Here is a 24,179-nt window from a genome sequence, read left to right as displayed (position 1 = left end):
GTTTTGATATCAGCCAGCAGCGCATGTTCTTAAATGATTTTTTTTATTAGTAGACAGAACGTCCAGACACATGTCAAGATGTTACCGCAACGACCGGAGGAATGGGAAGACAACACCTGTGAGTCTATAAGGGCCCTATCTTTTGATGAACTACGCACCGACATCCGAGGACATGTCTGAATTACTACGCTCGCGTGCTCTTTTTATTAAAGTTTATTCTCTCTCTCTCTGAATTACGTGACATTCAATTCGCACAACTTTCACGTTATAGTGAGAAACAAACCTATTGTCATTATGTGCCAAGGAAAAATTATTAAGCTGGCAGCATGCTGCTTCCAACTTCTTCATCTGTACTCCAGCTAACCCTACGCTACATATCCAAGTTTACATCATCCACGTTATACGCATACATCCCGTGCTGTCTACGACTCAGTAAGGGACAGGGAGAGGCAGAACTGCAGGCAAAATGACTCACTGTTGAGGTCGGCCTTGATGATGCCCTGGAAACCTCCGTAGTACTCGTAGCCCCGAAGCCTGAGCTCCTTGTAAATGTCCTCAGTCTCTAGCTCGTAGGTGACAGTCTCAGTAGGTGTGCCGGGTGGCTCCTTGTCCAAAAGCTTCTCGCCTTCTTCGGCCATGCGGATGTGGCCACTTGCGGCCACCATGCCAGCCTCGCACACCTCAAACTCGCCAGAGGCACGCATGATGTTCACCAGGAACTTCACGGAGCCTGCAGAACCAAAAATGCTCTCAATGGTTGCCCACGCATTTTGTACATGTTTCTGCACCTTTTTCACACATTTTATCTTTCTATCTTTATATTAGTGTGCGAGGATGCTCGACTCTCGCATTTCCAGACACTTGGCTTCCCCCACATGACTCTAGAGTACCCTGGCGTTAGGTTTCCCGCCGGCCTGACATGCACGCAACAGCTGGGAGTTCGTGTCCTAGTCGTGTAGCTACGACAAGAGATGGCCCTAGTGGTCTTATGCGTTCGCTAGCTGGTGGCGTGCACACTTGTGCTTCACCAAATTTTTTTCGCACAAAATCAGAGAATGGCCATCAGATGCCAACAGACAATAAAGCCAAGAAAAGCGCAGGGGAAATTAAGTTTACTTGACTTATTTTTATACATAATCAATTAATTGTGATGGTCAAATTTACGGTAACCTTTACGTACTTCCTAAAGAAAAAACGCTGCCCAAGAACTCCGTACACCAGTGAAGCTGAAACGTGCAGCCCCGGTGGTAAGCAGTGGGTTAATGCCGACGCTGTATTGAAGCGTTTCTCAATTATTGGTGACATGTTTGTGTTTCTAGTGGAACACAAGCGCCAATGGCGGGCGGATGCTGCTAACCACGATACCGAGCTAACTCGAGATATCGAACGCATGCGACAACGGCGAGCCGAGGAGGAGACGTTGCGGGCAGAGCAGCATCAACATGGCAATGGTGGGAACGCGTTTGCCAGGGCCAACGCCCGCTTTCGGCTGGAGTTTCTCGAGCGGCACTTTGGCTTCGGATACGACGAAACATCCACGTTGAAATCGCGAAGTGGGACGCAAACGACAATGGCGGGCGGACGCTGCTAACCTCGACGCCGAGCTAACTCGAGATATCAAACGCATGCGACAACGGCGAGCCGAGGAGCCGGCGTTGCGGGCAGAGCAGGTACGACGCAGAGAATGACGTCACTAACGGTGCTGCCAATGGCGCGCACACTTGGGTGTGACGTAGAGAACGACGTAACTGACGGCCAATGGAGACGTTTAGAGAATGATGGGACGAACGGTATTTCGTTTCGCCTAGCCATATACAGCTTTTGCTGTAAAAACGAACACAAAAGCAGAAAACAACCTTGAAGCATGTGGGAGCCAAACCCTCAACCTCGCGACGTTGCCGGATCAGTTAATTTTTCCTTCTGTTCAGCTCCCATAGGCTTAAACACGCATGACACAGACTGCGCTATTTGGGCAACACCAGTTCACAACTCACCGCTCTTGGGAAGGATGGTGGCCCGGTGCAGGGTGACGTCCTCGAACACCACGGGCACCTGGTGGAATGGCTTGCCGGACCGCTTGGTCAGCGACTTCCAGGCCAGCACCATGTAGCCAGTTGCAGGGAACAGCACGCGGCCGTCCAACTGGTGGCCAGCCAGGAAAGCGTCACCTTCGTTGGCCTCCAGGTCGACCTCGACAACTTCCTCGGAAACCTAATGGTGGAAGCAGCAGTTCAAGTCGGTGAGTACACTCTACTTGTGTCCGGAGTCACTGAATCGTCTCGAGTTGTGTCTCGATCATCAGCGATGTAGCAAGATTACATCACCCTTTACTTTTCTCTCTCCAGTACCCCTTATCTCGTGTTCCCTTATCTTCCATTGCCCTGAATTCTGATGTACTGTTCAGGTGCATTCACAATAAAGAAGCAGCTGACAAGCGCTGTATCTCCCCTTTTCTTGGTAAACCCTGCTTTTTTCAAACAAGCATTGCCCTACTCATTGTCAAGCTTCTATAAAGTCTAGCATCTAATACAGCTGAACCGCATAAGGAAGTCGCATTAGACATGTACGAAAGTAGCTTCATTGTACCCTATGTTCGTTATAAGCGTATATCGGCTACACATTGATAAAGGTGAGAAACAGTTTAGCTACTGGGTAATATCTGATATCAACATTCAATGTATATTGAATTCTTGCAGCAGTGCTGTAAAGGGGAGCTCGACAGCCACGCTGGTGCAGTGGTTAACGCTGGCATGCGGCAGTGTGCGCTCAGTATCAAATGTTAAACAGCCAGAGTCTCGAATTTTTACTTTCAAACGTAGTTATCAGTTATTATAATATAAAAGTTGACTCTCGCATACCTCATTTGAGTAGACAACTTATCTGCACAGTGTTTTTTTTTTTACATGGTAATCCATACTTTGTTTCTCGCACTGCGCTTTTGCATTTTAGTGGGTCTACGTTGGAGGTCAGCTAGGAGTCTGTGCGACTGTGGTGATGAAAGCTGACGGCGTGGCGTTGCAACGCAGCCCGCATGGAAGCCGTCGCTAAGAACAGTCCTATAATGCACATTTGCAAGGCACTCTTTTCTGGGGCTCCCACAATTTCCGACACCGCCTTCAGCAGCAACCGCACGCGTCTCACCTGAGCCGAAGTGGAGAAGTCGTTCCACCCGACCACGGTCCACTGCTGCGAGTGGTCCCAGCTGACCAGATGGCCGATGCTAGGGGTGCCGCGCGGTACTGGGAACGGCACGGGTGGGTAGAGCGGGGTCAGGTCCAGCTGGACTCCCAAGGTGTGCAGCTTGCCCAGAGAGTTCAGGAAGAATCTGGTGTTGTCCTCGTTTCGCTTCATCAGGCCCAGGCAGGTGGCGTTGCCCACAGCACGCCGCAGAATGGCCTGCGGGAAAGGAAAAACGGAGGGCTTTGTAGCGTGGTCCTATGATCGCATCTTTGTGCTACTAGTATACAACACAAGTACAACAAAGTCTGTTGGACTTGAAAATACCTTCGTTACAGATAATGTTTGTTATAAGCATATGACAATGTAACAACCTTGCCATAATGAAGCCGAATGGGGAGCCGCCCTTACTTCGCTATATTCATTACTTCATTATAACAATTGTCCGCCGCCACAGCTAACACTGGCCACCCAGAAGGGCGAGGATGTGTTAATAACCACTGTAGTAGTAGTAACCACAGTATTAGTAGTTTCATTTTACTCTCTAGAAATGGCTAATTCCTGCAGGTAAGGGGGCGCTGCTCCCCCCCCCCTCCCGGTAAATGTTAAAGGTGAGGGGAGGTGTGCGACCAAACTTTAAGCCCTGTCACTGACCAAGTGAATTGGCGAGAAAAAAATGAAGAAATAACAGAAGTTTTGGAACCATACAGATATAATTATACCACTGTCTCGTAGGAAAGTGTAATGTACATGATGAGCAAACGAACATAATTTTTGGGCGACGAGTTGTACAAAATCGGACAGGCACTCAGTTCTATTGAGAGTGAGCCGAGGGAGTGTACGAATTACAAAGCGAGTCAAAAGAAGCTGTCTCAGCTCACCTGCAGAAGACAGTGCGGCGCAATCTCAACCAAGATGGCGTCGCTGGGCACGTGCTGGAGGGCCTCGCGGAAGAGCACGGGCGAGAGCAGGTTGTTCACGTGGTACTCGGCCGAGCAGCGCTTGGCCATGGGCTCGTCCCAGCGGCTCTCGGGCACCGAAGAGCTCACCCAGCGCTCAGTGCGGGGCTTAGACTGGGGCACCACCTGAACGACGGAAGAGATAAAACAATAGGCAGGAACTATATTAAAAAATCAAACCTGGGGTTGGTTGGTTGTGTTGTGTAGTATCTTGGCTGCAGTGTACCGGGAGTAAGAGAAAGGCATCAGAAAAGATGGAGAGAAAAGAAAGCAAAAAGGAAAAGGCAGTCTAACAGACTATTATACGACAAACCCATAGACGTGTTTTATGGGTTACCTTTACCAAGAATGTCTACAGCTTAGTACAAGAAAAGCTACCAGAATACTGCACATGCTAGGGCTTATAGTGTCCCCCTCACAGCATAGCATCGCTCACTCTCTGGTTACATACATTGTCCCATAGTTATTTGCAAAGCTCTGCAGTCATCTGCATAAGTCTACCCATGCCTGCACAATCATCATTAACGAATTCAAAGATCCGGAATATCTCATCACCTACTACTCTCTCTCTCTCGGCAGCACATTGGGCCGGTCCCGAAGCCAGTGCACTCGGCTATGTCAGCGGAGCCTTGCATGCAGAACCCAAATCAAGTATAATCCAACCTCAACAGCTAATCGCTTTGCAAACAGGGCAACACAAAAGTGGCACATCCGGGGCCACGCCAACACCATACCTTTTCGAGAGCCTGCCGGAGTGCAGGTCCAATGCTCTGCATGTGCGGGCTGTGGAAGGCCACCTCCAGGCTGTTCACCTCGCGGGCGAAAACATTCTCAGCCTTGAGCTCGGCGACCATCTTGGCCACGGCCTCGGCCGGTCCGGACACTGTCACCGAATCCTCGGCATTGTGGCACGCGGGGATGACTCCGTCGCGGCAGCGCTTCTTTGCTTCCTCCCACGTCAGGCCTGACAGAGAAGACGAGCGTTCGCATGCGCGATAAAGAGTTAGACGAAGACCCGGGAGAACTACACGCATCTGCATAACTCATATCTACTGTAAAAGCACTAAACATAGCATGCTGCAGACAAGGACAAACGAAGAAGAACTTCGTTCGTCCTTTGTTACCAGCTCAAAACAGTATGTATCTTGAAGCTCCTGACGATCCGCAATTCCAATCCATCTATCTTTAGAAACCGCATCATCTATGCTCGTGATCATCTCCTATACCATGCCACTGATCCTCATAAACCATACCATCTCTGCTTGTAACCATGCTTGTACAAGGCCACATCGAGTTTTATAAACCCCACCATCTAAGCCTGCGACCAACATTATTCTGAACTATTCTAGTTTATAAACCGTATCATTACTTTTCAGTATGAAGTGGAAATGGCATTTGCAGTAGAATTCACAAAAGTATCGGCAGAAAGTCTCAACAACCTCTACAAGCTTAGAACGATCGATTTTGTTTTAGAATGACAACAGGAAGAGCTGAATGGCCAGCACATTGACTACCTTGTGCTATTACATACATATCCACATCATCACGTTATCACAGTCAAAGTGCAGCAAGTGTCAGGACAGGACATACTAATGAAAGGTTTTAGCAACGTTAAGAACACGTACCGACAGCAGCCATGGCCCCCTTGGGCAGGCTTCCCAGCTCGACGCAGCGGCCTCGCCAGTAAGCACACAGCACAGTCTGCTCTGCGGTGAAGCCTCCGTCAGCGTAGGCACACCCGATTTCTCCCACCGAGTGACCCACAATGCCATCCGGATGCACACCGACGGCACGAAGCATATCAACAAGCGCCACCTACAAATGGTAAAGGGCAGCAGAAACAAGAAATGTAGCTATATGGAGAGCTTGTAGCGAGGTGCAGGAACCTGAGTTATAATACAAATTATAGAACTTCAATATAATGAAATTCTCGATATAACAAAGTATTTAGCTTTTTATAACTTCTTGTCCATAGGACACCATGCATTTAGAAACTCAATGTAATGAAGTGTGATTATACACAATTTCAATGTAACGAAATTTCACTGCCGCCGCAAAGGAATACAGAGACAATAAATGGAAACTTCCGCCGACACAGATGGTCAAATGTTTGAATTACAAGCAGTTGCTTGCGAATGCACCTTTCGAATTGTGTCCCGCGCGACCAAGAGCCGAAGCAGAGACTCAATTCCTGTATCTGAATGGCCGCCCAAATGAACAGTAGCGTGCATCTGATGAGCCCTCTATGGAAATCTTGTGCCACCAGATTGAAAGTTTAACCAGAGCAACAAAACGCAACATAATCGTGCCACACCGTGTTATGACTATAGATAGGCACGACATCTGACAGGGCAGGTATGAAATTCAGTAAGTTGCAATGAGGAGCAAGGCACACCTGAATGGCTGCGATGGAGACGAACGGCGACACCATGGTCTGGTTGTCAGCATTGTCGCTGGTCACCAGGTCGATGAGGTCAATGCCAAACTGCTTGAGCAGCTCGTGAGACTTGCGAATGGAGTTGGCGAACACGTCGAACTGCATCATCTGGCGGGCCATGCCATTCCACTGACAGCCCATGCCGGTGAAGACAAACCACAGGGGCCGCTTCTCGAACGGAGCCTGTTCGGACACCTTGATGGCGTCCTTGCCCGAGCCATCGACAGGGAGCACGGCGAAGCCTCGGTAGGGGAACTGGTTCACGCTGGGCTGGCCGACCTTGTTCAGGAGAGCGTATGCCGAGTCCGGGTATGGACCCTCAGCTTCGACCCGGTCCAGAGTGCTCTGCGCGAGAGGGGGACGAATAATTATGACGTGATAAACTGCAAGTACGATATCCTTACGGTGCTAACCAAACTTACTTTACACCCAGCAGAGTGTTACAATAGTACCTAATAGCTAGTAGATAATGTCTATCACAATGGCACTACGATGTTTATCAAGATGTCACCACAGTAAGTAGAATGTTTACATATGGAAGTCACATATGATACAAAAATGCATTCGCTATATCCGATCAATAATTTGCTATATTCCTATTTTTTACACTAAGGTACATTCTATGTAGTACAGAGGCACTGCGATAGCCATCACAATGCCAATGCAATGTTTATAGTGATCGTATAGCATCGTTCTACGGAGACTCATTATTACCACAAATGTGTTTGCCACAAATGACACATAAATCACCAAGCCGCAGCAATACTGCTGACGTCTGCCAGAACGGCTATGCTGTGTCCATCACAGAAGACGTCTGTTCAGTCTATCGCAATTTCTCATCGGTTACGGTGTCAACCGCGAAAAAGCAGCTGGACAGGAAACCTTGTGAAAGATTACGAACCATTAAGAACACGTGTTTTCTACAAGAATGTTTGCCTTCATAAAGTACCCATCTTGCAATATAACAGACTAGTTGATTCATTTCTACAGACGACCACAAGCACGGTGCAGAAAATATCTAAAAGTGGAGCTCACCGCCAGCGAGTCCTTGTTCCTCCCTGCCATGAGGACCAGCCTGGGCAGCTCTGGCTTCTCGCGTGGCAGGCTGTCCACATGTGGTGCCGGGTTCGCCTCCAGAATGGTATGCACGTTGGCGCCGCCGAAGCCGAACGAATTGATGCCGACCAGGCCGCCAGGGAACGGGGACGCCTTGTTCACCACCTCGATGGTGCCGTCGTGAAGGGACGGGATGTTGGGGTTGGCCTCCTTGAAGTGCAGGTTGCCCGCGATGGTGCCCGTCTCCATGGCTAGGATGACCTTGGCCATTGAGCAGACGCCTGGAAGCAAGAACAGGTGAGAACATGAACGTATGCCGGTCAGGCTTTAAACAGGTTTAAATCTTCTAATGTGCTGAGCTCTATGCTAACAACCACGCGACACGCCAGACAACGTCAATGGGGCATCTTTGTCTGGCGTGCATTTCTGTGGTTGTCAGCATAGTCCACGGAAATAATCTGATATAATAGAGCAGTAAATCAAATGTCTGTCAGTAGGTGACAATTATATGCTTATAACGAATATTGGATATAATTAAAGTGTTTTTCTGTAGGATTCAACTTCATTAATCGAAGCTCAGTTGTGGTACTCAGTGCACAACAAGATGAAAGAACACGAACTAGACTGATTTCTCACTGCTCGACAAGGTACTCAACAACATCAAAAATACAGGATAAGCAGAGATGGCTCACTCTAAAAGGTACTTACTTATATAGCCCAAAAAATACATACACTAAATTCAAGATTAACTATAAAGAAACCAGGTCATGCAGTTTTTAAGCTTCACACTACGGCTATGCTCACATCTAGAATTTCGGGCAGTGAAGCACGCAAGACGAGCATGTGAAAAAAAAAACAGTAAATTTGCAGTTATGTGACCAAGTGATGTTAACGAAAGTGAGTGCAGGCAAACTTTCCTAATACAAGTATAAGAGTTATGTAAACATAGATGCCACAGCCTACAGACGATTGTGTGAAAACAAAATGGCAATAAGGAAAAATATTTCAAAAGGATTCCTTTCCAGGAGCAGTTTCAGCGACGGAACATTTTACGAAAATCTCGCTCTTCCCCTTATCTGGTTCAATACTACAGCCATGACTTGAGCGGCCAACTATAGTTAACACTTTCTCATCACAGCCAGTTTGACAAGTATTCAAATCCTGCTGACCTAGAATTATTATATAGAATTATTATAGAAAAAAAATAGAATTATTGCGCTGATCTTGTCAGGCCATCAACAAATGGCTCAGCAGATAAATGCTAGGGTCAGACCTATACGGGAAAAGCAGGCAGGCTTGGTCCACACTATAATCGACCCGCAGTATGCATTCAACTTCTACTCACCAGATGCGCCCTCGGAGTGTCCCATGTTGCTCTTGACAGAGCCAATCTTGAGCGGCTTCTCGCGGCCGGGCCCGCAAAAAACGTTGCTGATGGCACCCAACTCTTGTGGGTCACCAACCTTGGTGCCCGTGCCGTGGGCCTCGACGTAGCCCACTTTGTGTGGATCAACTTTGGCTTCAGTGTACACCTCGCGCAAAAGCTGTTCCTGAACCTTGCCTGATGGGAATGTGATTCCTGAAATGCAGAGCAAGCAAAAGTGGTGGCAATATCTGTCTTCAGTGCGAATGCAGTGTGAAACGTTAAGAGAGTTTCAGCATGTCCGTAAATGTATTACAGTTTATGGAATACCGGAGTTCCGCGACACAGACGCGTGAAACGACGCTAATGTGTCACGGTTGAACAAAGTGTCGCAAGATGGCTGCACCAGCACCGCTGCTCCTGTCGACATCTCTGGTACTCCACTATTCTGTAAACGTCAAATATGTTTACGGACAGGCTAGAACTGCATAAAAAGATGAGACCCAACTTCCGGTGAAGCATACCTTCTGTCTTGTAGCCGTCCGCATTGGACTTGACGTGGATCAGCTTGGCGTAGATACGGCGGGCCTCAGAAACCCGTTGAAGGAAGAAGACGCCAACGGTTTCACTTCGGACGTATCCCTTTCCTGCATTTTGGTACAGTGGCTCAGTCTTGGAACATTTGTCCATCGCGACAGAATGGAAAATGTGTGAAAGTAGTGGCACCTATGACCGCGTGACATTTGCAAAATCTACACAGGTGGTGTGCTGACCATCGCTGGCTGCTGAATATACCAGCCATGTTGTGCGCAAAAAATTCTTTAAAGCATTCACTGGAGTCAATCTACTCAAGCCGTTGCCTAAATACAATGCAAACTGCTCACCTACACATTTTTGGGAAATGCTGTTCAAGAGAACTTTACTTTTTCTGTGAGACTCAGGCATTGCAACGAGAACATGCATATTTTGCTTCGGACTCATAGTTGAACTGGAGCGATACTTACACTATTACTAATTTCATATGGTTCCAATAATAAATCCATGTCATTTAAGCATTGGCATCGCTCAGAACAGTATCATTATTATGCTCTCTATTCTGCTACCTATGGCACTGCCCTACCGAGGACTGAAAAGTCTGGTGATTATCTGACAACTGCGGACCTTCTGTAATAGTTCATATTTACGATCGTTAGCACAATTCAGCACATCTGCGCATTTCTGCAAAAAGACAATTACTCACCATCCGAGTCGAATGCTTTGCACTTGCCATCTGGGGAGAGCATGCCCAGGCGAAAGAAGTTGAGGGACGTGGTGGGCTTGAGCGTGAGTGTGCTGCCACCCACGATGGCCGCCTCGCATTGTCCGGAACGAAGCGCCAGCATGGCCTGGTTCAGGGCCGTCATCGTCGACGAGCACGCCGTGTCAACAGTGAAGCTCGGGCCTGTAGGGAAGGCAGCAAGAATGGTGCTTAAAGGAAGCCTAATAAAAAAACCTTCTTGGCACTGAAACTGTGTTGTTGGGCATTGTTTAAGTGGATTGAGCTCACAACTATTCAGTCTACGAGAGGGAAAAGACAGGGACAACAGCTAGGAGATTCACTACTATAGTATAATGTATCTTAAGTAGCAATAGAAAGATTAAGGGCAGACACAAGTACGTTTTATGTCTGTCCTTGTCTCTTTAGCTCTATTAGGGATCTCAGTATGACACAGCAACTAGCCCAAATGCAATTAACTAGTCTAGGGTAAACTAGTCCAGCTTCTCATTATTACCGAAATCATATCTTTACAACTCGCTGCTTCCAATTCTTACTGAATTAGCATAGCTAATACTCGCGAATTTCCGCTAATTCACGTATAGCGCTTATTAGCGAACCATCTTCGACTTCAAGATGTCGCGACCAGGGTGGTGGCGCCCCCTACCCCCATGATTAGTCATATGACACACAAGAGGCTTCAGACAAAGATGACACGAAGCAGCAGCTGCAAGCACTAAAATATACAGGAATCGGCACATACCGTGTAGGTCGAGCGAGTAGGAGATGCGATTGGAGAACATGGCCCGGCAGCATCCGACCAGCGCGTACCCGTCGATCTTGTCCGTGTCCACGTTGAACGCTTCGTCCGTCTCGGACTCGGAGGAGCCGATGAAGACGCCCACCTTGCGTCCGCGCAGCGTCGCCGGGTCGTAACCGGCGTCCACGATCGCCTCGTACGAGGTCTCCAGGAAGAGCCGCAGCTGCGGGTCCATCACGTGCGCCTGCTTGGGGTGCACACCGAAGAACTGCGCGTCGAACTGCGACAGGTCGCGGATCTTGCCCGATCGTTCGGGGAGGCCCAGGAGACCTGCGGAACCAGGAGGCGTGTACGCCGTGAGATTTCAGACACCGCTACGCGGACGTACAGTGCCGGCCTACATTTTTTTCACGCGGAGCACGTGTGCGTTTAGAGTACGCGTGAATTCCTCCCTCGAGCTAGTGTAACATCGCCCAGTTTTGCAGCAAAAAGCACTGGAGTGTCAGCAAATCGAGAGCCACACATTGAGGTGTCCCCTTTAACACCGGACCCCGTTGAACAATCTTCCATTTTATTTTTATAACTGTCCGCATTCGTCGGGTAGCGCGCGAAAACTAGGACGAAATTGGTAACAAACCCCGCTTATATAGCGGGCATAAGGGGATTCGACAGGACGGGGAGAAGAGCAACGCGGATGCTGTTAACGGACTAAACGCATACTAATAAGTGATTTGCACCGGAAGGAATACATGTAAGGAGTATATCCTTTACAAAATAAATTGGTTGTTAGATTTCACTCCATTCGTTTTGCTGTGTCCCCCATTAGCGAGTTGAACACGGCGCAAGAACAGGAATGATATGGGAGAATATATAATAACGATAGTTAAGTTGTCTTATCACATCACCTCGCAACCTGACGATTTCTTAATCACGCTCTCTTTACAAAGGTGGCAGGTGACACTTCAAATGGCAAATCAACTGCTTTAACTCCTGTGAAGTAGCGCACCGCTGGTACCAGCAGTCGGTACCAGTGAACCTCATTCCGAACCAAGTGTGATCCACTGGTCGCAGTTAACTTCAACTGGTGCCAGTGGAAAGTTCTTAGTTAACGGTTCTTAGTTCTTAGTTCACGGTTCAAATATTTTCATAATTTTTCAAGTGGCATAAACTCGTTCCGGTTAAAAACCTGCCGGTGCAAGTAGGAAACTAAGTCCCAAAATGGAGATCCAGCTTGTTTACACTCTCAAAAATTTTACACCCTTTGGGGCTTATCTTGGCTCTGCGCTCACTAGTTTCCTAACAGGAAAGCTATGTCACGTTGATACGCGCGCATGCCGTTCGTGATCTAAAAGTCCGAGTGTGCAGCGTTAAAAGAAAGGAAATGAACATAAAGATGGATATTATTGTTTGGAGACAAAACAAGCCCCAAAGGGTGTAAATTCTTTTCTTGCAGTATATGGCCAGCCATGAAGCGATATAAACTTGTCTTAGTTAAAAATTAACCCTATAACCTTTAGCTAGCGGGACATCTGCGGCTGGTTGGACACCTAGTGATGACAGCTGGAATTAAGCTACTTAGCATAATACAACTTTGGGCGGGAATGCAGTATTTATGCGTGACTATAAGCGTTATTTGGTATACGTACCTCGAGGCCACCTCGTCTCATCCTCTGTGACTAAATCGACGCCGGCGTAGAGCTTCTCCTTGAACTCTGCAAGGTGGTCTGCTTGGGGGAAGTAGGCTGAGAAGCCAGTGATCACAACGTCCTCGTCTGTCATGGTTATCTGCGACGAGAGAGGAAATACAACACAAAATCAGACGACTAGTTGGTGCCAGGAAAACGTACGGCGTTGGGGAAAACGCACTGGTCAACCCTTCGGCCTTGGCAGCGCTAAAGTCAAAAGGCAGAGTTTCCGCAATCAGACAAACTTCTCTAGTCTTCGACCATGCAGCGAGACGCTTTTCGCGTCGTCTGCTATGCGGTGCAGAGCAGACGACAGCGATATGAAGAAGCAGACGGTGCAACCGCTCGAGGAAGGGGAAAAAAAAAAAAAGTGGCTTCAGCCACTGGAGATAGTGAACGTAATGAAAGTGAACTATGGGCACTGTCTTTTTCGTGTGTAATCGAAGCGACGTCCACGCACACCCAAAAGAGAAAAGGAAAAAAAAAAAACAAGTCGAATGGACTCGGCGACGTCGCGGCAATGGAGCGAACGCACGCAAGTCCTATCGACACGACATTGTACTGAATGCGGGTGCAGGATCGAAACGCTTCTTCCGCGTGGACTGTACAGCAGACGACATTGCTATATATACGCACCGATGAAAAGGCCTGTGCCTGTGCGCACGCAATTCACGAATGCTGCGCAAGACCTTTGTTTCTTTGTTTGTGGAAAAAAAAAGAACATTTACGTAGTCAATTTGCGCTGCAGAGATTGCAGAACCTGGGGGTGGGGGGGAATGGATCGAAATCGTGGGAGGACGATTGCCCGCGCCAAGCGCGAAAACTTATACCGACAGACCTGGTGACATATGCCTGCTGGGGGGCACGTATTGGTTATCTCCTGAATTGGTTAATGCTATGAGGCTTGTGGGTGCTGCGACATATATTGCACGCATGCCAGCCTGCCAAAATCGATGCGCGAACTCCCGCGAGAATTAACACACATATCGTGCCCTGCCATGATATATCAGAATAGGCTAACCGATTAAGTCACCAGATTACACTGTTTTCGGCATCGGCCAAGTTTACTCGGTTCGCGCAAAGTGGGGGGAAAGCCTACCGAAACCTTCATTTAATTAAAACATAAAAGAAAATAAGGCAGAATTACGAGACCAATAAAATGGGCAGCCTCACTGCAGCAAGTTGACAACAAAAAAACATGACGCTCGAAACAAACAAACACACACTTTGAAAGCTGTCACGCGTGACGGCCGACGGGGTCGACGCGGCCGCAAGCGTTCACATGTAGCCGATCGGGTGTCACACCTGCGCGTTACGCCAACCAAGTTACAGCAATCGAACCTCCCCGTGTTTATTACTTTTGTCACGCCACTTCCAAGGCGGACCGCCGGAGCAGGACTGTTTTACCTTCCGAGTGAAACCGGCCCACAAATTAAGCTAACGTAACCCCGCGCACAGGCATTACCATTCTGAACAGCCCGCAGCGTTGACGTCACTCCGCAGCAGAAGTATAAATGAAACTAAATTCGCGAGCGCAACTCAAACCAACAGCGTAACCTTCCATCGTCCATAAAGCGCCGGCACCGTGCATACATATGTACGAGTATGCAATCACTGCAATCGAAGTTATTAAAAAGGCCACGGATATTCCACGGCACGACCGGCCACACCGCGTACAGCGTAAACAACAACGCTACATCAGTGTCAGCGTGCTATAAGCAGGCGAGCCGCAGGCGAAGCCATCATTAAGTCAACAACGTACAATAATAACACAACGATGACGCAGTCGCCAGCGCCTCTATGACGCACTTGCCTCACTCACTCTCCCTCCCACTGCGGCAGTGAGGACGTCGCATTGCATGCACGCTTATACAGTACATAGCCGGGAACCTTGCGAGTCGACGAAAAAGGGGGAAGTGAAAAGAAGAAAAGGAAGGCCGTTCTCGAAAAAGCTCCTCCCAACGAGTCACAATAAAACAGATTTACACCCCTGAGGGGCGCTTTCCGTATAAGACACCTACCGTAACACCCTTACGGGTGCTGCGGTGCGAGTTATACACCAATTTTCACCCTTAGAGTAACCCTTAGTAAGGGTACGAATCAGCTTAGTACTGCCCGATATGTGTAGCGATAGCAGCGTTGCTAAAACACAGCCACGGTGTAGTACCCGAGCACACATGTTAATGCACGGTCGACGTGGAAAAGATCGGCAATATGAGGGCGCGCATAAGCTTACTATTTTGTCCCGTTAGCGCTTAGCAATTGTCCGCACGGGCACCCGAAGCAAACAGTCTGTCGTTGCTGCTGCTGCTGCTGCTGCTGCTGCGCCCATATTGTGGCTTCGAAACGAGGCTCATACCCACGAGTGCGGGACTAGACACGCGGGAGGCGGTAATAGCCTCACAAAAATATAGATAGATAAGGGAATGCTAGGAAGGTTAGAAGCTATTTCTCTAGTTGCCCACACTTTATTGTGGAAAGAGAAAAGGGATAAAACAGATAAGAGAAAAAGGGAGTGAAGACGAGAAGATGGAACTATCTCGGACTATCTGTCCGAACAGACTCGATAGATAGATAGATAGATAGATAGATAGATAGATAGATAGATAGATAGATAGATAGATAGATAGATAGATAGATAGATAGATAGATAGATAGATAGAAAACATTATATACAAGTGGCAGATTGAGCGTATAGTGCGATTTCATAGTACATAAAGCACCACGATCGGCACCACCGGCAGTGCAACCATCCGGAAGCATGAATGAATATAATATCCCCGCTTAATGACCCTTAAACACCCAGTCGTAAGCGTGAAATGTGTCGTAACAACAACTGTGTAACGTTCCGAAGGCTACGAAGGGCGCCGCGCAGTGTAGGAACTCGCCCCCGGTGCAATTTTGAGCACGCATTTCTTTCAAGTGCGCCTCAATCCAACGCACAATCAAAAGTCGCAGCAGTTATGTACTGAAACACGCCGTGCAACTAAAATCAACTTTTGACGTGGCACACATATGCGTGACGAACTTGCGTCACCTTAAAACGACGGGGTTCTTCTGCCGCTCTTTCGGAGACAGCGTACGCAGGCTTTTGGCGCCCAAACGCGGGGACCCGTCAAAATAGACGTGCACCATTCGAAGCGTCATGGCGCCGATGACCACGAATATATTTTTACGCACTGCGAAGCACTTCAGAGCGGTTTTTCATTTTTTGTTTCTTTTTTACATTTCGCGAATGAGACAAGGACAACGAGCAAGAAGTGGTCCCGATTTACAAGAAGAAAGAAAAAACGTGTTTGCGACCTTCTCCTTCAAATAATCAGTAGCAGACGTGCGCATGAAACTCGCCGTGTTTTCCTAGCGGTCGCCTGCATGTTCCACTGGCGGCCCTGAACTCGCCAGGCGTGGCCGTTGGAAAACGCAAACATGTAATCGAGACTCGCGTTTGAGCGAGCGATTTCGTTTTTGTTCTCCCGACCGTCAGCAAAACAAGAAACGCACGCTTCGAAGCACCGTTAAAGTGAGCATTTAGGTGACCGTCGATCGCCGCGCACCACCTTTCTTGTCAGCTTCCCCCCCCCCTCCCCCCCTTCCCCATATCCATGCCAATTCTCGGCATACTCGCAGAAAGAAAAAGAAAGCGATGAGATTACATTACAATATTACCAGCCTATCTTTTTTTTTCTTTGTTGCGCATTCTTAGTGTCTTTCCCGCGAAGGGACAAAAAAAAAAAAAAAAGCGATACACCTTTCGATAGAAGTGCGTGCGTCAAACTGCGGCACCTTCCAAGGTTGATGACGCAACTTCAGGGGGGCTCCTGCGCAGGGACGCCTTCGGCCTCTCTCTCGGACATTCCGGTCAATTCGCAACAACCCGTGACACGTACCCGCCCTCAGGACCCCCCCCCCCCCCCCTCCATTTCATACGCTCTAAATTCGGGAACTCGACCTCTCAAACCTGCTTTCTTTCTTTTTTTTAGACGGCGCAGAAGAAAAAAAAAAAGAAAAAAATAAGAGAAGGAAACGCCACTCGTCTATACACCACGACCCGAAGACGACGACCTCCTTTACGCCCAAAACATCGAACGCTCGAAATCAAGCCGCGCCACACGTCTTCGAAGGAAAAACCTGTTCATCCCCAGAAGTCATATGGTCCGACAAAAGTTAAAGGCCCCTCACATGTTGCCGGCATACGAGAGAGCTAGACCAGAGGAGCTTCGAGCTATAACCAGCGTCACCTCGAACGTCATGGTAAGGCTGTGACGTCATCGCGTGACGTTGAAGTGATCTGCCGATAATAGAGGGAAATGAAAGAAAGAAACCCCTTAAGAGCTTCCAAAAAATATTGCCGGACAGCCGGGGTGGCCGATTAATTTGTGGGTATAACCCCACCAGGCGTTTATCTCTCTCTTCCTTTCTTTTTTTCTTTTGTGGCTGCTGGCGTCGCTGACCCGTAAGTGACACATTGTCCAGCCGCCCGAATTAGCGAGAATTGCGAGAATGAAGAGAATAAAGAGAGAATGCAAGCGGGCACCACTCCGGTTCATTTCCTGCATAAACAGCTTGTCGTCCAGGGGAAAACGGAGGGCACAGAAATACAAAATCTGATAAAACTGGTGGGCCAGCGTGTCGGGCTTTTACTTGACATCGTTTTTAAAACATCCTTCAATAAATATGCCCGAAGCAGGAATAATAATTACCCGCCGTGGTTGCTCAGTGGCTATGGTGTTGGCTGCTTAGCGAGAATTGCGAGAATGGAAAAAAAAAAAAAAGATAAAGAGAGAATGCCTCATAAAGCGTTTTGGCGTAAACCATTACTCCGGTTTTATTTCATTCCTGCATCACGGAAATACGTCATAGCTAATACAAAGAAAGAAACCAGAAGAAAAAGTCGCAAAATTTCCAGGGGAAAACGAACCCACGACCTCTTGGGGCGATAGATCGCCAGCGAAATGCGCCACAAAATCGCAGAGAGCTACACAGACGCGCCTTATATATAAACTCCTCCGTGTACCCGCGCTCTTGCTCGGGGCGGTGGGCTATGAGCAGAAAAGAGAAGTAGCGTGTCGGGAACTTTCTCGACGAACTTCACGCGTCAAGTAACGACGCGGCGACACGACGCAGGATGTTGCTGTGTTGCTTGACATTTGGCGTTGTCCTTGTAGAATTCACGTTGGAAGCAAATTTAAACGGCTTTCGCTTAGTCTCAGGCCGCTTCGACGACAGAGTATTATGGATAACCTTGAGTAGTTTTCGAGATCGCTTCTCGTTTCGAACGCGTCTAAGCCTAGCGAAAGAAATATCCGATGCCAACGCCATCTATCGGGGAAGTCGGGAGATAGGCATGACGACAGCATGTGGCCTCTGAGATCAGAAGATTTCTGTTGAAGGTTGTTGTAGAGAGCTTGCACTGCTTGTCTGTTTCCTCGCAGATCAGCGGATATGGGATGTACAAATACAACGCGATTCCTGAGAGATCATACTAGGAACTACTCAATCGGTGCAGAGACATGCAGACACGGCAACACCAACGCGATTGCAGACGACGCGAAAAGGCGCGCGCGCGCGAAACACCAGCATGCATTGCGACCGGAACTAGTGCCTCCTGATTGGCTGTCGTCCACCGCTGCGCGCTAGACGCTTCCGGCGGCGGCGTTCGCCCGACGAAAATGTTTGGACAGGCAGATCGGCTGCGGACGGCAAATTTCTTGACGCCGGCCGTCGGACGTTCGCCGCCCGACGAAGTTCTTCGCTCGGACGCCGGTTATTCGCTCCATGTATTCCGGCCTTAACGCGCACCGACAGTGAACGCTTCGGTGGTTGCCAAGATGGGACGCGGGATCGAATCCGGAAAGGGCCGCATTTCGATGGGGCGAAACGGAAAACAGTGTACTTAGATTGGGCAGTAAAGAACCCCGGTGTCCAAATCGGAGTCCCCCTTACGGCGTGCCAATCGATCTGGTTTTGACACGTAAAACCCCATAATTTCAAGGAATAATAATTTCCAAAAAAAAGGGACTAGACGAGGTTTCGCCCGTCCTTCCTTCAATCTCTCTTCTAGGATACGCAGTTCCTCGCGCCTGAAAAACCATGTTAAGAGAGACGGATCGGTTCCTAGTAGCATATATTGGTTCACTTTTACTCGCATCTTCCTCCTACCAATACAGCGGCGTCCTCAGTATCTCGTTCCCCGCGACGGCTTAAACAATCGAACCCACATAACGAATTACCGTGTATAACGAACAGCAGGAAAATCCCCTCGAAAACATTTGTATAAAATATATTTCATATCTCGAATTACCCACATATCGAACTTTTTTTTGTGATCCCCTTGAAATACGATATCTCCGGGCTCGACTGTGTGCCGACGAAAGCTACTGCAGAAGTGTTTGCAAGGATTCGATGTTATGCACTTGTATAGGTCTGCCAAACTGGCAGCCGGCGTGCACTCTCACACCTCTCACGCCCGACGGCGTGGAGATGCTCGCGTAATCGGCAACCATGGGAGACTGTGCAAAAGTGCACGCGCGTAGCTCGTGCGGCTTTCGCACGCTCACGATCGCGAGCTCCTCTCCGTCGGTTCCCACAAAACTCGTGATGTCCGAACGTTCTCACGACCTTGAGTGGGACACTCTCTGTGCAGCAGCCGCACGTGGTTAACCACACACCGCGCGTGGCGTGATCGCACATGTGAAAACACTCAATCACAGCTTTCCCCCTCTAGCCTTGGATTAGGTTTGTCGAAGGAACGGGTAAAACGGATACTTACAAACATACATTATAAACCTGAATATGAAGCTCGATGGGTCTGCACGATACGCAATTGAAGAGAAGGACACACGGTACGAAAAGTCTTGTTTACTATAAGGTTTCGACTGGTGGACCGGCCTTCATTAGAGTGAACCAGATGACGAAGGTCACTCTGACGAAGGCTGGTCTACCAGCCGAAACGCTAGTAAAAATTGTTCACTAACGTTTCTGCTGGTGGACCAGCCTTCGTAAAGTAACCTTCGTCATCTGGTTTACTAACGTTTCGGCTGGTGGACCAGCCTTCGTCAAGTGACCTTCGTCATCAGGTTCACTCTGACGAAGGCCGGTCCGCCAGTCGAAACCTCATAGTAAAGACTTTTCGTAGCATGTGTCCTGTTCAATTGTGCGTGTGTATATTTATTTTTCCTACATTCATCGACACCTGCGGGCCCGTGCACTTACCCGCTATTATACACTCCGCGGCCGAATCATGCATTGGCGATCAACCCTCTCCCGAAGGATGAGGCGCCACACTACACAAAGCGAGTTTGCGGTGTGATCGTCGGTGTACTCCCGGGAATAAACGCATTCAGAGTGCTTAACGCGCGGAAACTCGTATGCCCAAATGCACATGCTGGAAGCGCGGGCAGAACCAATGAAGTCAAATGTGTCAAGAGAAACATTGCACCCTCGTTTTCTTCCTCACCAATATACATATCGGTTCTCTCCATGCAGTGGACGATAATGATTATGATCATACCGAGCGCGAAAGCTGCTTAAAACGAGGCTCGCGCAGCGGGCCGACGCCGCCAGAACTTCCCGAGCGCACCGCAGTTGCCCATGAGCCCCAACACACGCAACTTTTTCTCGTCCTTAACCGCTGATCACGTGTTACAACAGCCCGCACACGCACGGCCCACGTGACAAGGTCTCTTTCTCAGCGTCAAGCAAACAAAGAAAAACAAATAGGCGATACACGCGCATGCGCACTAACTCCAGTCCCTTTCATCTTTGCCGCAAACTTCGCCGTAGGCCGCTACACATGCGAGTCGTGCAGGAAAGTTCTTCTGGGGGGGGGGGGGGGGGGGTGCATCGAGACGAAGCAGCGTGGTCGACCCTCGTTGTACATGGACACTGCCGCTCAAGCGTACAAATGCGCGTCTCCGGCAGGAAAGACGCACGAAGTCGGAAAACTCGACGCTCCTCTTTTTTTTTTTTATTCCACCTGCACACCACATAGTCTCAACGAGGGCCACCACCACATGTACCGGTACCTCCATCGCGCACATAGTCGAAAAAGCTTTCTCTCTCTCTCTCTCACGTTACACACCGCCCTGCACGGTCCCCTTGCCAGCCGTGTACAGGCGCCGTACGAGCAGTCCTTTTCTTACATACGCCTACGGCTGTCCAATTAGCACAGGTGACAGGCAGCCCGTGGATCGAGGAGTCTTCCGCAAGTTGTGTATAAGCGCTCTCTGTAATGCATAACATATGACCATTCCCGGCAAAACGACACCGAGATGATCCGCGGTAGACCGTACGCCTACTGCATAACGGGGCGTTGTCTTCTTGCTTTTTTTTTTTTTTTTTTTGCCTTCCATAACGATATCGAAGGGATGGGGTCTCGTGATTAACGTCCTGTGAAGGGTTTCCTGGCTCTATATAATACCATATCGTCTTTCCTCATTCCTCGATGACTGCCAACGACGACGTTGCCGCCGCCGCAGACGACGACGAAGAAGCAGACGCGATCCGCCCCTTTTGATGCGCTCGTTTTGCGCTTGTTCCAAAACGCATACCGGGGAGCTTCTGCCTCAACGTTTGATATTATTATAGTGCGAAAAGAAAGAAAGAACAACAAGATGAAAAATGCGAGAAATCGCGCAGAATCGTAGAGACGTGTACGTCGAAGCGAGCGCGGACAGTATATAAATAGCGGCGTGCAAACGTTTATGAGGTGCGGGCTATATCTAATGATTTCCCCCTGTGTACGGAGTATCTCAATCGCTTGTCGTCGCGTTCCTCGAGAGCGGCCAGCGGTGATGACATTCGGGATATCATGTCCTTATGCGCTTGCCCTCCGTGAAACGAAAACATTAGAGAGAAAGAGACAAATAAAAAGCGGCATAGTGGTCGCGGTCGGTTGGTAGTGTATCACTGCGGCTTTTTATGTGCGTCTGCGGTAGTGCGGAAGAAAATGGTCATTTAGAAAGAGTCACTTAAGGCTCGTTGTCATAAGTGCTTCCTCCGAGTGCCACAGGGTGGAGCGGCTGCTTGAGCATCCTGCTTAGCACAGGCGCAGAAAGAAAAGAAAGGAAGCAATAGGGTAAATAAAGTCAGAGTTGGTTTTTAATCGGTTTGTTTTGGAGACACGCCCCCCGTTAATAAGCCAGCGCTGTATACACTTGGCGCAGGAACTTTCTTTTTTTTTTTTTAGTTTTCTACGTGTTCTCTATGGGTGAAAACAGAGTGCCATGTAGAATGTATCGTCGTTGATTACGTCACAAAACTGTACCTACTGTTTCGCAACGGGTAGCCACAGCAGTACAGTACGTCACAGGGATAACCTAGAGTTTTGTAGCCACGTACATAACCGCAAGTTACCGGAGATGTTCCGATATGGCTTTTTTTTTTTTCGCACGTCAATCAAAGTCTGTTTAATCACTAGGTTCTTGAAAGCCATTCCCTTTTCGATCTATTCTCTTTTTGTTCAGATGCCCATTCCTTTACGCAGTGCCGAACGGAAGCCTACCGAGAGAGTGCGCTGGGGGTCTCGCGCGAATTTCCGGGGGTGACCAGTATTGGTTCATTTATGTCTTAGCGCAGCATCTACTGACGAGCACATAAAAAAGAAAAAGAAAAGAAAAAAGAAGAGAAATTCCCAGACTTCTCTTATCCGTTCGCATCTCGTGGCCACACAGTGGGACGCGGCGTTAATTAGAAGCGGTCGCGAGAGGATTAATTACGGACGTCGCGTACCGGCTAGAATGCGAGCAGCCACGCACTGAATCTGGCATCGATCCAGCGTCGACTGAACACTTCCTCCTTAATATCGATCGAGGAAGAGCGAGACTGTGGCATCGCGCGCGCAGTTCGTGTCGAATTGACTGCAGCGACGATAGTTATCGCCGCGGTTGTCAAGAGTGAACTTTTGTTTCATCTGCTCGCTGATATCCGCCCACCAGATTCGAGTCAGAACTGATCTACGTCACTTCCGGCTGGCCGCCATGGTTGAACTCTGCGCCATGAGATGGCGCCACCAACGCGACTGCTCCCGTCTGCGTCACAGGTGTATGCCTGATATTCCGCGAGGAGGTAATACGTATACCGCCAAGTCAGATATTTCCGTTAGTTTACGACACAACGCGTTTACCTCGTCGAATTTAATCGAAAACTGCGATAGTCTTGCCGCTTCCCGCCTGTATCAGAACAAGAAAAAAAAAAAGACAGAAAGTGACCGTTGCGGTTGTTTGCTTGCGGTCAAAAGAACGCGGAAAAAAGGACCGAAGCAGACACTCCCTCTACCCTCAGCACCCCACCCAACCCCCCCCGACTCAAAGCAGCTACCGGACAACGTGCGTATATGCTTGAATGCACTCAATGTATGGAACATGCCGCCCGTACTTCTTCGTATTCTTTTTTTTTCTCTGCGTCATCATTTGCAAGCCTGAAGCGAGGTACGTCACACTTCACTACCTCCCTACATAGGACACGTGCATTCTGGTTAAGAGGAGCGCCACAGTTTTGGACCCGTTCTTTCGTGGCTTTAGTAGGAAAAATACAGAAATATGTTTTTTGCAGGTGCGAGTCTGTATTGTTCGTTTTCCGAGTAGCTGAAAGTGAAGGCGTGGCGGCGCGCGCGGTTTAGCGACGCACGCCTCGAACTCAGGGGTCTGATTTTCGTAAGGAGCAAAGGAAGCGCTTCTTGAAGCGAGCTTCGAGGACACTGCAAGTTTCTAAAACTCATTGTGTATAGAAACGCAAAAGAATGCGTCGAGCGAGAGAATCGGAAAACCAGCGCGCGTTGGGCGAGTGACAAATTTTCGCTCGTCAAGAAAGGAGCCGAGGCTTAACGTGCTCGGATCCCACCTGTTTGCGCTGCGTGACTCGTTAAAAGCGCTTCAGCGTGTGTTTTGTACAATTCCTCGCGAATTCGCGAGAAACTCTGCAAGACCGAACTAAAGACACGGCCGCAGGTGTAACAGAGCACGACCTCGCAGGGCAACAGGCATGTCAACAGTAAAGGCCGATCCGAAGTTCCTAAATTTATCCGCATAATAGGTATACAGTTGAACTATTGCAATGCCAGATATCCAAATCGATTTCGAAAACAGTGGGAGATGTGCCGCCGATATCTGAAACGAAAAGTTAGCTTTTGGAAAACGATATCGCCCGTGGGTTATTTTTATCCCGGCGGTTTATAACCGACGTACGTAAACAGCTTATGTAACCGTGGAGTTTCCAGCTAAAATTAGTGGAGGAAACCGGCGTTGCGATCGTTCGGGTGTTACAGGAACGATGCGTAGTAATTGCGGCTTCGTGCTTGTGGTTTTAGACGTCCTTGCGGCTTGATTTAATACGCTCTATATCGGCCTTTAATGACGTAAACTTTCGAGCGATTGTGTTCGTGCTCCCCCCCCCCCCCCCCCTCTTTAAACGCATATGAAACCAGCAAGTATATAACCTTCTTGCTAATGTTACATTTATAACGCAGTACTTTGTTGGATATGATCAACC

At 48.7% G+C, this 24,179-nt stretch overlaps 1 protein-coding gene across 2 annotated transcripts in view; it reads right to left on the bottom strand.

Annotated features, from left to right (window-relative positions):
* LOC119453373 (fatty acid synthase) overlaps nucleotides 1-24,179 on the bottom strand; it is a 52,514-nt gene that overhangs the window by 12,477 nt on the left and 15,858 nt on the right. The window contains exons 1-14 of one of the 2 annotated variants that reach the window (XM_049667822.1): nucleotides 12,874-12,895; nucleotides 12,654-12,792; nucleotides 11,011-11,337; nucleotides 10,233-10,433; nucleotides 9,517-9,639; nucleotides 8,975-9,208; nucleotides 7,609-7,910; nucleotides 6,532-6,918; nucleotides 5,762-5,951; nucleotides 4,871-5,100; nucleotides 4,059-4,262; nucleotides 3,142-3,396; nucleotides 1,995-2,211; nucleotides 476-730 (exon numbers count right to left, since the gene is read on the bottom strand). In XM_049667822.1, coding sequence (XP_049523779.1) covers nucleotides 476-730; nucleotides 1,995-2,211; nucleotides 3,142-3,396; nucleotides 4,059-4,262; nucleotides 4,871-5,100; nucleotides 5,762-5,951; nucleotides 6,532-6,918; nucleotides 7,609-7,910; nucleotides 8,975-9,208; nucleotides 9,517-9,639; nucleotides 10,233-10,433; nucleotides 11,011-11,337; nucleotides 12,654-12,786 — 3,058 coding nt within the window. In that variant the 5' untranslated portion in view covers nucleotides 12,787-12,792; nucleotides 12,874-12,895. Of the gene's footprint in view, nucleotides 1-475; nucleotides 731-1,994; nucleotides 2,212-3,141; nucleotides 3,397-4,058; nucleotides 4,263-4,870; nucleotides 5,101-5,761; nucleotides 5,952-6,531; nucleotides 6,919-7,608; nucleotides 7,911-8,974; nucleotides 9,209-9,516; nucleotides 9,640-10,232; nucleotides 10,434-11,010; nucleotides 11,338-12,653; nucleotides 12,793-12,873; nucleotides 12,896-24,179 lie in introns of those variants that run through there. The other variant, XM_037715412.2, reaches the window with a different exon arrangement.

This window comes from Dermacentor silvarum, chromosome 5, assembly GCF_013339745.2.
Source record: "Dermacentor silvarum isolate Dsil-2018 chromosome 5, BIME_Dsil_1.4, whole genome shotgun sequence".
Taxonomy (NCBI): Eukaryota; Metazoa; Arthropoda; class Arachnida; order Ixodida; family Ixodidae; genus Dermacentor; species Dermacentor silvarum.
Note: the sequence above shows the minus strand (reverse complement) of the source record. Positions and strands in the feature narration are given on the sequence as shown.